The sequence below is a fragment of the Leucopleurus acutus genome (assembly GCF_964270905.1).
Source record: "Leucopleurus acutus genome assembly, chromosome: 16".
Classification (NCBI taxonomy): Eukaryota; Metazoa; Chordata; class Mammalia; order Artiodactyla; family Delphinidae; genus Leucopleurus; species Leucopleurus acutus.
Window position 1 is genome coordinate 478361 of NC_139158.1, and position 16983 is coordinate 495343.

At 56.0% G+C, this 16983-nt stretch overlaps 1 protein-coding gene across 1 annotated transcript in view; it reads right to left on the minus strand.

Moving 5' to 3' along the window:
- Positions 1–1187: 1187 nt before the first annotated feature.
- Positions 1188–16983, minus strand: part of ADAP1 (ArfGAP with dual PH domains 1) — a gene marked incomplete at its 5' end in the record, with an annotated part of 61320 nt that continues 45524 nt past the window's right edge. The window contains 7 exons of the mRNA XM_082856983.1: positions 1188–1430; positions 1513–1741; positions 1932–2003; positions 2444–2506; positions 2776–2859; positions 13116–13262; positions 14082–14194. Coding sequence (XP_082713109.1) covers positions 1402–1430; positions 1513–1741; positions 1932–2003; positions 2444–2506; positions 2776–2859; positions 13116–13262; positions 14082–14194 — 737 coding nt within the window. The 3' untranslated portion in view covers positions 1188–1401. The remainder of the gene's footprint in view (positions 1431–1512; positions 1742–1931; positions 2004–2443; positions 2507–2775; positions 2860–13115; positions 13263–14081; positions 14195–16983) is intronic.

Below are 16983 nucleotides of genomic sequence, written 5' to 3' on the forward strand. Positions count from 1 at the left end.
CTTCTGCCTCATCTGGAAGACAGTGGACCTGGGTTCTCAGGGAAAGGGTGGCCCCCGCAGCCTCGCCTGGGCTAGGAGGCACTGCCTGGGGCAGGAAGGGTTTAGGGGAGAAAGGGACCATGGCCCTGGGTGACCCTGCAGCTGTTCTCACCCCCAGCCCAGCCATCTTGGGGCCCCCACTGCCAGGGGAGGGGGCCTTGTGCTCCCCCTTTTACCCTGCAGTCCCTGCTCAGAATCCAGGTGCACGATGGGTCTGAGCTGTGGGCGTTTGCTCAGATGAGAGGGGAGATGATGATGCGGGCTCGGAGGAAGGGTGCCTTCCCTCATCCTCTGGGTGTCGCCCACAGCCGGGCCGAGGCCCTTGGGTGCCCCTCTCCTGGGGGTGTCCCTTTCCTGGCAGGTCCTCCTGGGGGCCCAGAGCCCCCACTTTATTCCAAGATGTGACATGGAGGGGGGACACCCTGGCTCAGGGCCCCTCTCCTGGTCCCAACAGCTGGACCAGGGCTCCCCTGGGAGCACGTCTCAGCCACACAGGATGCCGCCCAGATAACCCAGCAGGTGAGATTCCCTGGGGAGACGGGACCCCCTATGCACATCCTGCCCCCAAGTTCTCCACCACACAGGCTTCTTTCCCTCCCTCACCTCCTCCCCCAGGTATGTTCTCATAGATGTCCCCCATCCCCCCAGGGCACCCGGGGAGAGGCACGCTGGGGTCCGGGCAGCGCCGCGGACGCGGGCCTCCATCCTCCAAGGGTTCAAAGACCGTGAGGGCAGGCGGAGGGCGGGTCATGTCAGCACGGAGTCCGGAGCCGGTGTGGGAAGTGCCCCGGCTGGGGGCGGGGGTGGGTGCAGCCAGCCCTGTGGCCCAGGCCCCGGGGGCTCCAGCCGTCGGGGCCTCTGACCCCCGGGACCCTCGCGGACATGGGGTCGGCGTGCTGAGGGAGCCAGGGCCCTGTCTGCCACTCCAGCCCCTGGGACCCCACAGCTGACAGCGGGTGTTCAGTAAGTACTTGCTGGGGGAGGGTGGGGGGAGTGAGGGGACACGGCGGGGTGGGGGGCATGCAGGCAGGCCCTCTGTCCCCGCAGCCCAGCCTCCTGGTCAGGGGTGCGGTCCCGCGGAGGTGGGTGGCAGCAGCTGGGGGGCCTCAGAGGAGGCGGTCTGGCGGGCGGGGAGGCGAGTGGGGGGCCGTGGGCGTCACACCGGGGGCAGCGGCACGGCGGGGTCGGGCTGGGCCGGCTCCCGGTGGCGTCCCAGTGGCGTTCCAGAGAAATGGATCCTAGCAGCTCGAGCTCAGGCCCCACCTGACCACGTCGGGGGCTGCCGAGTCCCTCCTTCCGCTGCCGCCTCGCCTGCCACGTCTGGCGAGTCCGGAGCCCTCAGGCCTCCAGGACCGTCTCGTGCTAGGGTTTGTGCTTGAAGTGGGCTTCCACTGGAAAAGGGACAGGGTGCCAACCGGTCAGGGCCGCTCGGGGCCATGGGACTGGGGCCCCAGGCCGCCCCGCCCACCTCACCTGCGTACTCCTGGGGCAGCATGGGCCTGTCCACCACCTTCCGGAAGGCCTCCATCCACGCCCGCTGCTCCGACTCCGTTTCGCAGGCTAGTAGGAACCGGCGCTCTGGCGTGACGATGGTGATGCCGTGCGGCCAGTGGTGGCCCTGGGTGGACGGCGGGAGCCCGTCCAGCACTGTGTAGCCGCTCTCCCTGCTGCCGATGAAGACCTCCCCACGGGCGAAGGCGTCCTGGGTGGGGGGACCGGGCTGAGCGCTGCTCAGAGCCGCGTGCGGCCCCCAGGCCCGGCCCCTCCTTGCCAACCGGGCCTGCCACCTCCAGCTCACCCAGCAAATGCTGGTCGGCGCCTCCCAGGCAGGCGGGTGACCCAGGAGGGCGCATCCACGCCGCGGGGGCCCTGGGGCCGCGGCCCATCCTTACCAGGGGGTCCTTGAAGTACATGAGCCTCCGGTCGTCCATGGTGAACCAGCGCTTGCGGAAGCCTTCCGTCTGCTGGGGGTCGAGGGAGCCACTGGTCGGCCCGAGGCAGGCCCTGCCCCTACTGCCTGTCCCCCCTCCCTCAGGGCAGGGCCGCCGGCACGTCCACTCCCCTCCCGCGCGTGCTCGCGGGGCCCCATCTGGGCTGTGGGACCACCTGGGTCCTGGGAGCCGAGTCCCCCGTGTCTGCCCCCATCCCCCACGTGGCAGGGACCTCTGGGTGCACAGGGACACGTTGGGGGGGTGGGGCCAGGGCAGGAGGCAGGGCTCGCAGCTGGCTGGGGCTGGACCCAGAGGCCCAAGTCAGTGGAGCCCGCGCTCTCGCAAAGCACTGGGGGGGGGGGGGTGCGCGAGTGTCCCTGGCTGGCACTGCTGACACGCCCCCGCCCCGCCCCCCCCCCGGGATACGACCTCAGAGTGCGGCCTGGGCATCTGGGGTTCCAGGTCAGACCCACCTTGGGCCCCGTCTTCTCCATGTAGCCTTCCTGAAGGTAGTTCCTGGACAGCTTCGGCACCAGCTAGGGCAGAACCACTTGGGCTGGGCCCTGGGAGCCCCTCTCCAGCTGCCCCCTCCCCTCCCGCCCTTCTCCCCCCTCCCCCTCCCAGCGAAGCTAAAACACCCCGGAATAAAGCAGGTCTGCAGGGGCCTCAGGCCAGTCAGCAGCGGGGGTCTCGGGGGGCGGGGGGAGGGGTCCACGTGGGCCCTGGGTCGGCTCCCAATCCCCTGTCCCAGCCTGGGGCACACGTCCCCCGACCCGGGTCAAAGGTAGCAGCAGCAGCCACTCACGTCTGCGTCGCTGGCCCCTGGGAAGGCCACCTGCAGGTAGTGGAAGCGGGCAGCACGGAGCGCGTTGAACCAGTCCACCATCTCCTGGGGGGTCAGAGGCTGGGTGTGGGCTGCGGCCTCAAGGCTCCTGCACACACACCCCATCCCTCAGCGCCCGGGCCTGCTCGGGGGACACCCCCGGGGTGGCCGGGGGGGGACAGGGAAGGCTCCACCGCAGGGGTGCCAGGCCTCAGGGCCAGTGTGGCCCGACACCCAGGCAGCAGGAGTGGGCCGTGCCACAGACAGCCACCTCCAGACAGGCGGGGACAGCGGGTGCGGGGCTGCCGTCCAAGCTGCCCCCAAGTCCTGCTGCTGCTTCCGGCACGGGGCGGTCTCTTCTCTCGGATCGTTCTGTCTTTATGACCTGCTATCTCTAGCCTAGAGGGAGGCCCATTTATTTATAAACCCACCCAGAGCTGCCACCTCCCCGCCACCGCCACCGCGGGAAGGAGGGCAGAGCTGTTCCCGGAGGCCGGCCCTCGCCTCACGGGGGCGTGCAGAGGACCGGCTCCCCAGGCTGAAGCGTCACAGCCCAGGTGCTGCCACACCGTCCCTCCCACCCCAGGCCCAGCGCCCGTCCTGGGCCCGGCCCAACCCCCCACCCTCCTCCTGGCTGCCATGCTCGCTGCCCCAGGGACCCCTGCCCACCCCTCGTCCCCGCCACAGGCTCCCCCATCTCTCCCCTCCCAGGCCCTTCCAGGCCGAGGTCTCCTCCCACAACCCTGGATGGACCGAACATCTGCTCTCCCTGCCGACACCTGGACAGACAGTGCCCTCCCTGATCTCCAGGTCCCCTGGGTCCTGCAGTGTCACCCCGACGCCCACCTCCAGCCACACCTGAGGCCCCACTCACCTCCCTGCCCACCTCAGTGCTCTGTCCCTCCTGCCTCGGCGCACGGGACCCCCAGCCCAGCCCACACAATCCAGGCTGCAACATAGCCTCTGGGCACTGCCAGGGAGCCCTGCTCGGGCCTGGTGCCCCCCAGCCCCATTCCAGCGCACCGAGTCCCTCTGGCCCCTCCCCTGCCCGGTCCCTAGCACTGCCCCCCCCCCACCCCCCCCCGCTCGGCTCAGGACCTCGCTTGACTCACGGAAACCAGAGGGATGCTCCGGAAATTCAGGTTGGGCTGCAACACCCTCCCCCGCACTGCATCTCCAGTATAGATGGACATCTGCAGGGTCAGGTCGGCCCCCTCAGCAGGACCACCTCATGCTGTGCCCCACCCCTTCCTCTTCTCCTTGCCCCCATCCTCAGCAGAGTCTCAGTCACGGGGCCTTTGCACGGCCGTGTCCTCACCCCTCAGGACATCACCTGTTCTCTCACTCTTCCCAGCACTCGGCACAGTTGGGGTTTTAGTCGCCCGTCTGATAGGCTCTATCTCCTGCCAGACTGTGCTCTCACTCACCAAGACAGAGCCACATCAGACAGGCTCAGCTGCACCTACGCACAGGGCCTGGTGCAGAGCAGGTGCCCACAGCCCTCTGGGGACGTGGGCCAGGCCAGCATCCCACTGCTCGTGCGGAAAGCGTCTGGGCTCCCGGCACCTACCCTCTGCCTTCCCTGGGCTCAGTCTCCCCACAACGAAAGTGAAGGCAGAGGCTTCTGGGTAAAACTGAAGACCTGCTCACGCTCCTTGAGCCAGGTTCCCTCCCAAATCCTGTCAGTACTGCAAAAGGGATTGTTTTTTCAGGGCTTAACCCCACCAGACGGCGAGAACGGTCACAAGGTGCCAGGAGCTGGCAGACAGGTGGGGGTGTGACCCGCAGGGGAAAGCGGAGGCACAGCCCAGTCTGTACTGCAGGCCCCAAAGGGCCTGGGAATGCAGAGCTCTAGGCTCCCCTGGAAGTGAGGGGGGTTCTCAGCAGGAGAACTGGCTAAGAGACGGCCCCTCCGCCACCCTGGCAGAAGATGGACCTTTACTCTTTGCAGGGGGTAGAAATAGAGGGTCTCAGGGGAGAGTTGTGCCAGGCACAGGGTGTGGGGGGGGGGGAGGGGAGGCACCATTCCAGAAAGAGTGAAGCTACATGACTGCACAGCAAGCTTGAGGCCCCTCCTGTTCCCTCTCAGCTCCCTCAGCGCTGGGACTCAAAGGTATCTGCACCAGGCAGGGAGGGGTTTCCTCCAGAGAATCTGAACAGCCCCAAAAATCTCTCACATGGAAGTCAGAGAACAGAGCACACAAACAGGAAATAGCCACTTAGAAGAAATAAACATTGTTCAAGGATAAGCAAGCTTCAAATTTAACATTAATAATCAGAGATAAGACACTACAATCAAGAAACAAGAACAATGTACTCTGAAAAAGGGACACTGCAAAACCCAAGAGGAGCTCTGAAGACTGAAACATTGAGAGCAGAAAGAAAACTTTAAATAGGAAAGTTGCAAGACAAAGTTGAAATTTTCTAGAAATCAGGGAAAAAGTGGGACTAGAATGAGAGAACCAATCTAAGACAGCCAATATCTGAATAACAGTTCTAGAAAATGAGAACAGAGAAAATAGAGGAGGAAATTACTAAAGAAATAAGAACTATTCCCCCACCTCATGGATGTAAATTACTAGGCAAGGAGGACTCACCAAGCTCCCCACACAGAGAAGGAAGACAGCCCCTAGGCCAGGCTGTCATCGGAAAACCGAAGTGGAAGTTAGGGTTTTCAGATGTGCAGGGTCTCTGGAAGCTTGCCTCCAAGGCACTCCTCCTCAGGAAGCTACCAAAGGGTTTGTTCCACCAGGAGGAGGGGGTAAACCAAGACAGACTTAGGTTCCAGGAAATGGAATCAGCCCAGGACTGAGATGTGGCCACAGGAGAGATGATTCCAGAAGGGTGAAGTTGGTTGCTGCCCAGGACATATCCAGGGACTTGGACAGTCGGTGGCGAGGTGAGTCAGTAATGAGGACGCGGTTACCCGGGGGGAAAGGCAGCTGTTAGCTGTAGGAGAAATGAAACGTGCAGGAAGTGAAAAGTCACGGCTAAGGCTTGAGAGCATTTTTGTGGTCGTGGTAACATACACTCTGAGTACACGTGCGGACAGAATAGCAACGTAAGGGTGACGGGTGAGGTGGGAGAGGCGCAGGCCTCGCGAGGTGAGGGGTGGGGACTGGAGAAAGCCAGCGCCGCATCCGCGTGCTGGGGAGTCGCCAGGCGATGGGGACGTGGACAGGTCTGGCAGCAGCTCGAGCATGTTATGCACGCACCTGGATGTGGGTTCCCAAGGGATCAGCTAAAAGCTGAAAAGAGGATTCTGGGAACATGGGGTAGGAAGCACTGGGAATCTGTCTCCCCACCTGGAAAACAAGGGCACTGGCAGAATCTGACTGATGTAAGCGTTCTGTAATTCTGAAGTCTGTTGAAGTCTTAACAACTTCCAGGGGAAGACTTGGAGAGTACATTGTGGTTAATTTCAGTCAATTTCAGCTCTGACAACAGATGCAGCTACCCATCCTTCCGCGCCCCTCCCGCCCCAGGACAGGCCGCTGTGCAGGTGTCCTGGAGCAACTTACACAAGAGTCTGCAGGAGCTAGGGTGGGCAAAAAGGACTCTGTCCTCCACATATCAGGGATCTGTGCTCTGATCACAGGGAGACAAAGGAGGGGGGCATTGTTGCAGCCCCTACCCCTCCAGCTCAAGACCTCCCAAAGATTTAAAGGGTGAGCACCCAGTTTCTCCCCTTCACTTTGGTTTTACCCCTTTGGGAGCCAGACATCAAAGACTAGGACATTCAGAAACAGCAGCGTATACAGGGGAAATCAGGAAGTGGCCACACATGACCAGGGAAAGGCTCGGAAAAAAACGTGAGCAGAAATTAAGTGTACACTTCAGGCTGGTCCTTGGCACAGACACGGCCTCCAACAACTAAAACAAAAAGCCCCAAAGCAACAGCTAGCTAGCCAAACAGATAAATAAATAGATAGCAAGCCTTGGGGAAGGGGGAGAATCTGATTTCCAGAGTTACCACATTATCAGAATCAAATGTCCAGCGTTCAACAAAAAATCACAAGGCACACAAAGAAGCAGAAAATGGCCCTTTCAAAAGAAAAAATAAATCAACGGAACCTGTCACTGACAAGACTTAACGGCAGATATACTAGACAAAGACTTTAAAACATGGTCTTAAATATGCTCAAAGAAAAGAATATTTGGAGAAACTCAAGAAAATGCATAAACAAAATGGAAATAACAATACAGAGAAAACCTAAAAAGAAACCAGTAAAGAAATTCTGAAACTAAAAGTACAATCATGGAAATGAAAATTTCACTAGACGTATTCAAAGGCAGAAGAAAGAATCAGTCAACTTGAGAGGAAAATGGAAATTATCAAGGCTGAGAAACAGAAAAAAAGATTGAAGAAAAGCAAGTAGGGCCTAAGAGACCTGTGGGACACCACCAAGAGACTGACATATGCATTGTGGGAGTCTCAGAAGGAGAAGAGAGAAAGGGGTGGAGAGAATATTTGAGGAAATAGCTGAAAACTTCACAAGTCTGATGAAAGACATGAATATAAACATCTAAGAAGCTCAACAAACTCCAAGTAAGATGAACTCAAAGAGGTCCACTCTGAGAAACGTTGTAATCAAACTTTGAAAAGACAAAGAATCTTGAAAGCAGCAAGAGAGAAATGACTTGTCACATATAAGGGATCCTCAAATAGATTATGAGTAGACCTCATCAGAAACGCTGGAGGCACAAGACAGCTAGCCGATATATTCAAAGGAGGAAAAAACAAAACTCTCAATAAAGAATCCTAGGGCTTCCCTGCTGGTGCAGTGGTTGGGAATCTGCCTGCCAATGAAGGGGACACAGGTTCGAGCCCCGGTCCAGGAAGATCCCACATGCCGTGGAGCAACCAAGCCTGTGCACCACAACTACTGTGCCTGTGCTCTAGAGCCCGTGAGCCACAACTACTGAGCCTGTGCGCCACAACTACTGAAGCCCGTGCGCCTAGAGCCCATGCTCCACAAGTGAAGCCACCGCAGTGAGAAGCCCGCGCACAGCAATGAAGACCCAACGCAGCCAAAAATAAATAAATAAAATAAATTTCTAAAAAAGAGGAGAGATTAAAGGTAATACTTAAAAAAAAAAAAAAAGAAAGAAAATGCTCAGGGAGTCCTACAGGTGAAATGAAGGAACACTAGACAGTACCTCAAAACCTTGTGGAGAAACACAGATCTCAATGAAGGTAAATACATGGGCTATTATAAAAGCCGGTATTACTGTAACAATGGTTTGTAACTGTGCTTTTTGTTATCTACATGATTTAAGAGACTAATGCTTTTAAGGATAAAGCAAAAAAAAAAAATTAAGGTAAAAGCTAGTATTACAGTAAGTTTGGGTTGTGACTCCTAACCTTGTTTTTTACATACTTTAGGAGATAGTGCATTTTAAATAATTAGTAGGGGTTTTTTTTGTTTGTTTGTTTTTTGGGGTTTTTTTAATCACTCGTACAGATGTAATTTTGTGACATCAACAACCAAAAGCAGTGGGGATGGAGCTAAAATAATAGAATTTTATGCTATTGAAAAAACATTCAAAAAGCTTCTATATATTCAGTTTAGAATGTTTTAACTTCAGTATGTTAAATGTTATCCCCATGGTAACCCCAACGGAAACAGTGAAAGAAGATATACAAAAAGAAATAAGAAAGAACTTAAACGTTTCACTACAAAAAATAAACACAAAATAAGACAGGAATGCAGGAAATGAGGGACAAAAAATCTACAGGGCATAGAAAACAAATAGCACAATGACAGAAGTCCCTCCTTATCAGTAATAACTGTAAATGTAAATGTATTAAACTCCCAATCAAAAGACAGAGATTGGCAGAATGGCTATAAACACATCATCCAACTATATCCTTTCTCCAGGAGACTCACAAAATTGTGGAAGGTAAAAAACCAACAGATCAAAGAAGAAATCACAATGGAAATTAGAAAATATTTAGAGGTACATCAAAATGAAAACACAGCATACCAAAACTTACAGAATGCAGCAAAAGCAGTGCTAAGGGGGAAACAGATAGCTATAAATGCTGACATTGAAAAACAAGAAAGATACCAAATCAGCAGCCTAACTTTACAACTGAAGGTACTAGAAAAAGAAGAACAAACTAAAAAGAAGAACAAACTAAACAAACTAAGCTAAAGGAAAGAAGGAAAAAAAGATTAGAGATCAATGAAATAGAGAACAGAAAAACAATAGAGAAAATAAATGTAAACAAAAGTTGGTTCTTTGAAAAGACAGAATTGAAAAAACTTTAGCTAGATGGACTAAGAAAAAAAGAAGACTCAAATTACTAAAATCAGAAATGAAAGTGGGTGCATCACTACTAATTGTACAGAAATAGAAAGGACTATAAGAGAGTACTATAAACAACGGTATACCAACAAATTAGATAACCTGGATGAAACTGGATAATCTCCTAGAAACACAAAACCTACCAAGACTAAGTCATGAAAAGAACAGATAATCTGAAAAGACCTGTAACTAGTAAGGAGACTGAATCAGTATCAAAAGTCTCTCCACAAAAAAAAAAAAAAAAGTCTCTCCACAAAGAAAAGCCCTGGACCTCATGGCTTCACTGGTGAATTCTATCAAACGTTTAAATAAGAATTGATACCAGTCCTTTTCAAACTTTCCAAAAAATCAAAGAGGAGGGAACCCTTCCTAACTCATCTGTGAGGCTAGAATAACCCAGATATCAAAGCCAGACAAAGTCACTACAAGAAAACTACAGACCAATATACCTTATGAACACTGGTGCAAAAATCCTCAACAACATACTAGCAAACTGAATTCAGCAGCATATTTAAGGATTATACACCATGACCAAGTGAGAGTTATTCCTGGAGTGCAAGAACAGTTCAATACATGAAAATCGATCAATGTAATACACCACATTAACAGAATAAAGGGGGGGGGGAAACTACATGATCATCTCAATTGATGCAGAAAATGCATTTGACAAAATTCATATGGAGTCTCAAGAGGATTCAGAAAGCCAGAACAATCCTAAAAAGGAAGAACAAAACTGGAGGAATTCACTTTTGATTACAAAGCCACAGTAAGCAAAAGAGTATGGTCCTCATAAAAGACCCAAATTGCCACAGATATCCTGAAGGAAAAAGGACAAAGCTGGAGGCAAAACCCTCCCAGACTTCAGACAGTACTGTAAAGCTACAGTAATCAAAACAGCATGGTATTGGCACAAAAACAGACATATGGATTGTGGAACAGAAAAGACAGCCCAGGGGACTTCCCTGGTGGTCCAGTGATTAAGAATCCACCTTCCAGCAGCCGCATGGCACAGGGATATCGGCTCGGTGCTTTGTGACCGCCTGGAGGGGTGGGATAGGGAGGGTGGGAGGGAGGGAGACGCAAGAGGGAAGAGACATGGGAACATATGTATATGTATAACTGATTCACTTTGTTATAAAGCAGAAACTAACATACCATTGTAAAGCAATTATACCCCAATAAAGATGTTAAAAAAATAAAAATTAAATTAAATTAAAAAAAGAATCCACCTTCCAATGCAGGGGACACGGGTTTGATCCCTGGTCGGGGAACTAAGACCCCACATGCCACGCGGGACAACTAAGCTCGCCTGCTGCAACTACTGAGCATGCAGGCCACAACTAGACCCCACGCGCCACAACTAGAGAGCCCGTGCACCACAACAAGGAGCCCACGTGCCACGTATTTTTTAAAAAAAAGAGCCCAGAAATAAACCCACACACCTACAGTCAATTAACCTTCAATAAAGGAGGCAAGAATATACAATGGGGGAAAGACAGTCTCTTCAAAAAATGGTCCTGGGAAAGGTGGACAGTTGCATGTAAATCTATGAAATTAGAACACTCCCTGATACCATACACAAAAATAAACTCCAAATGGCTTAAAGACTTATAAGACATGACGCCATAAAACTCCTAGAAAAGAACATAGGCAAAACATTCTCTGACGTAAATCGTACCAATGTTTTCTTAGGTCAGTCTCCCAAGGCAATAGAAATAAAAACAAAAATAAACAAATGGGACCTAATCAAACTTACAAGCTTTTGTACAGCAACGGAAACCATAAACAAAATGGAAGGACAACCTACGGATTGGGAAAAAATTATTTGCAAGTGATGTGACCAGCAAGCATTTAATTTCCAAAATACACACACAGCTCCTACAACTCAGTAACAAAAAACCAAACAACCCAATCGAAAAATGGGCAGTAGACCTAAATAGACATTTCTCCAAAGAAGACATATAGGTGGCCAAGGGGCACATGAAAAGATGCTCAACGTTGCTAATTATTAGAGAAATGCAAATCAAAACTACAAGATACCACCTCACACTGGTCAGAATGACCATCCTCAAAAATTCTACAAACAGTAAATGGTGGAGAGGGTTTCGAGAAAAGGGAACCCTTCACCATTGGTGGGAATGTGAATTGATGCAGCCACTATGGAATACTATGGAGATTCCTCAAAAAACAAAAAATAGAACTACCATATGATCCTGTGATCCCACTCCTGGGAGTGGGATTACGGAAAACTGCTTTGAAAAGATACACGCACCCCAGCAGTCATTGCAGCACTATTCACAATAGCCAAGACATGGAAGCAACCTAAGCGTCCATCGACAGAGGAATGGATAAAGAAGATACGGTACATATATCCAATGGAATATTACTCAGCCATAAAAAAGAATGAAATAATGCCATTTGCAGCAACACGGATGGATCTAGAGAGTAAGTCAAATAAGTCAGAAAGAGAAAGACAAATACCATTTGATATCACATATGTGGAATCTAAAAGAAGACGCAAATGAACTTTTATGAAACAGAAAAAGAGTCAGAGACAGAGAACACACTTGTGGTTGCCAAGGGGGAGGGGAGTGGGGGAAGGATGGTTTGGGAGTTTGGCATTAGCAAATGCAACCTTTTTTTTGCAATCTATTATATACAGAATGGATAAACAACAAGGTCCTACCATATAGCACAGTGAACTGTATTCAACATCCAGTGATAAACCATAATGGAAAGGAATATGAAAAATAATATATATATGTATGACCGAATCACTTTGCCGTGCAGCAGAAATTAACACAACATTTTAAGTCAACCATACTTCAATAAAATTTTAAAAAGCAAACAAAAAACCCCCAGTATGGTCCTGTTATAAAGACAGACATACAGACCAATGGACTAGAATAGGAAGCCCAGAAATGAACTCTTACATATTCAGTCAAATGATTTTTGATGACAGTATCAACAGCATTCAATGGGGATTGAATTTAAAACAAATGGTGCCGGGAAAACTGAAAATCCACACACCAGAGAATGAAGCTGGACCTGGGACTTCCCTGGTGGTCCAGTGGTAAAGAATCCGCCTTCCAATGCAGGGGACGCGGGTTTGATCCCTGGTCAGGGAACTGAGATCCCACGTCTCGGGGCAACTAGGCCTGTGCATCACAACTACTGAGCTTGCATGCTTCAGTGAGAGCCCACGTGCTGCAACTACAGAGCCCACGCACCCTGCAGCCCGCACACCACAGCTAGAGAGAAGCCCACGCTCCACAACAAAGAGCCAGCGCACTGCAACGAAAGATCCCACGTGCCTAAGTGAAGATCCCACATGCCACAACTAAGACCCAATGCAGCCAAAAGAAGAAAGAAAGAAAATAAATAAAAATTTAAAAACAAACAAAAAACAATGAAGCTGGACCCTGACCCAATTAACTCAAAATGAATCAAGGACCTAAATGTAAGTCCTAAAACAATAAAGCCCTTACAGGAAAGCACGGGGCAAAAACTTCACAGCATCGGACTTGGCGATGACCTCTCGGATGCGACACCAAAAGACACACGCAACCGAAGGAAAACAGACGAATTCAACTGAAATGAATATTTAAAAATTTTGTGCATCAAAAGACCATTCATCGAGTAACGGGCAGTCCACAGAATGGCAGAGAATACTTGCCAGTCACCTGTCTGATAGGGGATTCACATCCAGAATATAGAGCGAGCGCCTAAGGACAGACTTTGAGGGGCTTGCGGTTCCTCCCACCCTCGCTGGGTGGGGACACAGGCGATGGCCACGGGGTGGGGTGCGGCGCTCTGCCAGCCAGCTGCCACCCTCATCTCTTCACGAGGCCTCTAGGCTCCCTCCCCAAGGGCCCGGCTGGCTCCCCACTGCAGCCATGGCAGGGTGGTCTGGCGGGCCCTTGGCCCCGCGCCTGCCACCCTGGGGGTCCACTGGGTTCTCCTGGGACAGTGGGGGTGGTCCAGCTGCCACCACCCCGCCGTGCACCCACCTTGCCGTCCTCGTGGTAGACGAAGATGTTTCGAGTACTGTTGTCTTTCAGGTAGGTGACCTGCAGGCCGTGCGGGTGACCGATCTTGGCCGGCTGGAAGGTGGCGTTCAGATGCTCGATCTTCATGATGGCCTTGGGCTCCTTGGCCTGGGAAGCAAGGCCCGGCCTCAGCGCTGGGCTGGCAGGGAGTCTCCAAGGGCGAGGGAGCAGGCGGGGTGGGCTCCGGGTGCCGGCCACACACCTGCTGTCCCGCGTGGCTTTGAGCAAGTTACTTACCGCTCTGGGCCTAGGCTCCCTGGGCTAAGTCTAAGATAACAGCATCCCTTCCTGGGGGATGACAAGGCGGGCGCTCAACATGTAGGCTGACCCCCCGCTGCCCCGTCTGGCCCGCCCTGCTCGCGGCCGGGCCCCCGCTTCCTGCTCCCATCCTGCCAGGCCTCTCTCCTCTCCTTGCGCTGGGGGCCGGCAGACGGCCGTGTGGCGCGCTCTGGCAGAGGCGGCGGGCCTGAGGGCGACGAGCTGCCGTGGTTACTGCATCACAGGGTCATGTTCTGACCCGGAGCCTGTCTGCTCCGGGTGTGGGTGGGGCTCGGCCAGCTGCCCCGCCACACTGGGACCCCCCCGGCGCCTCCCCACGCACTGCCTGAGGCACCCGGGGTCACCCCGGCGTTGCTTGCCGGGTGCTGGTCCCCTCTGTCCCTCTCAGGCCTGGGAGTGTCTGCCAGGGGAGGGCTTGCCACCTCTGTGCCCCAGGATCACCCACAGCACAGGGAGTGGCTGTGAGCGGGGTGGGAGAAGGGGCCCCCACAGGGGCCGGCAGGTGCCCACGGGAGGGGGCAGCTCATCTCCCAGGAGGGCACGAGGGCCGCCGAGGAAGTGGCGCTGCTGTCCAGGGTCCAGTGTCCAGCCGCCCCAGGCCCCGGGTGGGAGGCCCGGCCGCTGCCCTTGGCCCTGTGCCCAACTCACGTCACTTCTGTTGAAATACTTGAGGGCCCCCTCGCGTTCCGTCAGCACAAACTTCCGGCTTAAGAACTGCCCGTTGTCCCGGCCGCGCTTCCAGAGAAAGCCTTCTCGGTACCCTGGGGGAGAGGGGCCCTGTCGGACGGCCGCCACCCTGACGAGGCAGAGGCCGGGGTGGACCCTGTTCCCATCCCCAGGGGACCCGCAGCCCCCAGGTGCCGGGAGGCCGGCGGGTGTGAGCGGGCATCAGCCTGTCCTTGGACCCCAGGCCACCCCGTCTCCACCGGGCTGCACGCTCCGCCCTTTTTTTCTTTTCTTTCTCTTGGCAGGTGCGACAGGCGCGCGGGGATGTGGGCGCACCGGGCGGGCACACGGTGTGCGCTCTTTGGGTGTGAGCAAGGGCCTGGGGACGGGCCAGTGTCCTCGATCATCGGGGGGGGCCCAAGGGTGCCACAAGGGTCCTCGAGAGAGGGGGCAGAGGGAGAAGCGCGCCCGGCAACACTGGGGCGATGGGGCCTCGGCCAAGAGTGTGGGGAGCCCCCCGGGGCTGGGCGGTGCAGGGGGAGACCCCCCCAGGAGGAGCCAGCCCTGCCCCCTCCTCAGCTTTGGCCCCGAGCCTCATGGTGGAGCCCCGACCTGCAGGGACCGCAGGGTCCGTTCACGTCGCTTGAAGGCACGCAGCCCGCAGTCAGCGTCCCAGCAGCAGTGGGTGAGAAGGCAGCCCCTCAGGCGGCCGCGGCCTTTCCCCTCTGCCTGTTCTGGGGCTCTGTGTCTGAGGTCTGCCCCGCACGTGCCTCCGGGGCTGGGCCAGCTTCCTCTCTGCACCACACTCCTGGACGTGCTGCTACTGCCTGATCAGGGATTCGTGCCTCTTTGTCGCCAGCGGGGCCCTGTGGATGCCGGGCTGTCCACCCACGCCTGGCGGACAGACGCCTGGTTGTGCCCGGCCTTCTTGAGCAGCTCTGCTGCGCCCAGCGCGGCCGTGTCTTCCAGGGGGCGTCCCACTGCCCTTGGGCATAGCCCGGGGGCACACGGCTAGGGGCAGGGGCCCTCACAGTCATTGCCCTACAGCTCTCCCTCTGCTCCTGCCCTGGGGAGAGGGTCCCGCTGCCCACATGCGCTGAGTGAGATCCCTGCTAGGTGCCGTCTGAGGCTGGTCCGTGCCGGGGGTGCCGTCAGTAGGGGTGGTGCCCGGAGCCCAGAGCCTGACGGCGTGGCTTTTGTAGTTTGGACGCCACCGCTGGGCCCTGGCCCCCCCAGCCCCCAGCTCCAGCCTGCTGCCGCCCGTCGGCTGTCCTGGCAGCCCCACGCCCAGCACCATGGAGGCTAGGAGCTGTTTCTCTGCTCTCGAGATGTGTGGTCCTGAAGAGGCAGCAGTCTGGCGTCGGGGATGGGGCAGCTGGCTCCTGTCTGTCTGTGGTGGGACAGTGCCAGGTGAGGCCTGCTCCCTTCCCCCTGCGACTCAGAGGTCCCCCGGGTCCCCTGCACACAGCGCCAGCAGGCACATCCCCTCTGTGTGCGCCAGGGAGCAGGGCCACCACCGTGTCCCCAAGCTCAAGCAGGGCCCTCCCTGACTCAGTGAGCATTTGGCTGGAAGTCCACTTGCCTTCGGCTCGAGGCCGGCCCCCCTGGACCCTGCATTAGCCACACAGAAAAGTGCCCAAGGCACAGCTTTTCTGCAAGGACGTTCCCCGCCAGCACCCCTGGCCACGCCTGAGACACAGCAGGCCGAGCACTGGCACAGCCGTCTCACGGCCCCCACGCGGGCCTCTAGGAACATCCTGTGGTCATCCCCACTGCAGAGGACGAAGCTGAGGCTGGCGTGGAGTCCTGTCCAAGGCCAGTGGCCAGCAAGGCTGGAGCCGCCGGCCCGGTCAGCGGTTCCCAGCCCCCAGGAGCCCGCGCCTGCCTGCGGGGCCCAGCAGGGGGCAGCAGCGCCTCGGGATGCCGGGCCGGAACGGGGGCGTCTCTGCCGCAGCCGGAATGGCGCTCCCATGGTCACGCCTGAGGCGGCTCTGCTAACATGTCCCGGGCCAGCCCAGCGGAACAGACGGAAACGCTGGCCCGAGTCTGCCTGGCTCCCAGGCCCGATGGCGAGCCGCCAGGATGCCCGATTTGGGTCTGTGATGCGGCAGCGGCATTTTCGGGTGGGTGCCGGCCAGGTCCCTGACTTTGCCCCAGCAGATGGGCAGCTCTTTGGCCGCAGCCTGAAGGTGGCGGCCCCCGACCTGCCCGCGTCCAAACTCGCCCGAGCCGTCCTCTCTCAGGGCCCCCCAACCCCGTGACGTGGGACGTGCGCAGCCCAGACTCTGCCGTGGGGACGCCCGCCCACCGTGTCCCGGGCTCCGGGCCGCGGGCCCCTGGCCACCCACCCTGAGGCGGGCCCAGGCCCTGGGAGACTCCCGAGCCCACTCCCGGGCCGTAGCGGCGCAGCACCCGGCACACAGCCGCGGGCTGGGGGTCTGCTGCTAGGCCTCCCGCGTGACCCCTGCCAGTGGCACCCCCCTGCCCCGGCCCACACCCGGGGCCCGGCTGGCTGGAAGGGACTGTTTTCTCCCAAAGGACTGGCCGGTGCTGGGGCAGAAGCCAGAGCGCTCACCCAGCATTTACTGAGCGCCAACTGTGTGCTGGGCCCAGTGCTCGCTGCAGGGGAGCTGGAGGAGGCAGGCCGCTCCCGGGCCCGCTCAGCCGCCTCTTCTCACGCCCTGCGTGGGGTGGCCCGGGACGAGCCCAGAGAGACCGTGGATGCCGGAGCCGGCGACGAGATGCCCACTGGGGTGGACCAGTAACCAAGCCACAGACTGACCACCCCCCAGTGGGCAAGCAGCAGGGCAGCGGGGCAGCGTCTCAAGTTGGACATGCACCTCCCACGTGACCCAGAGAAATGTGAAAACAGAAGCGTGGTGAA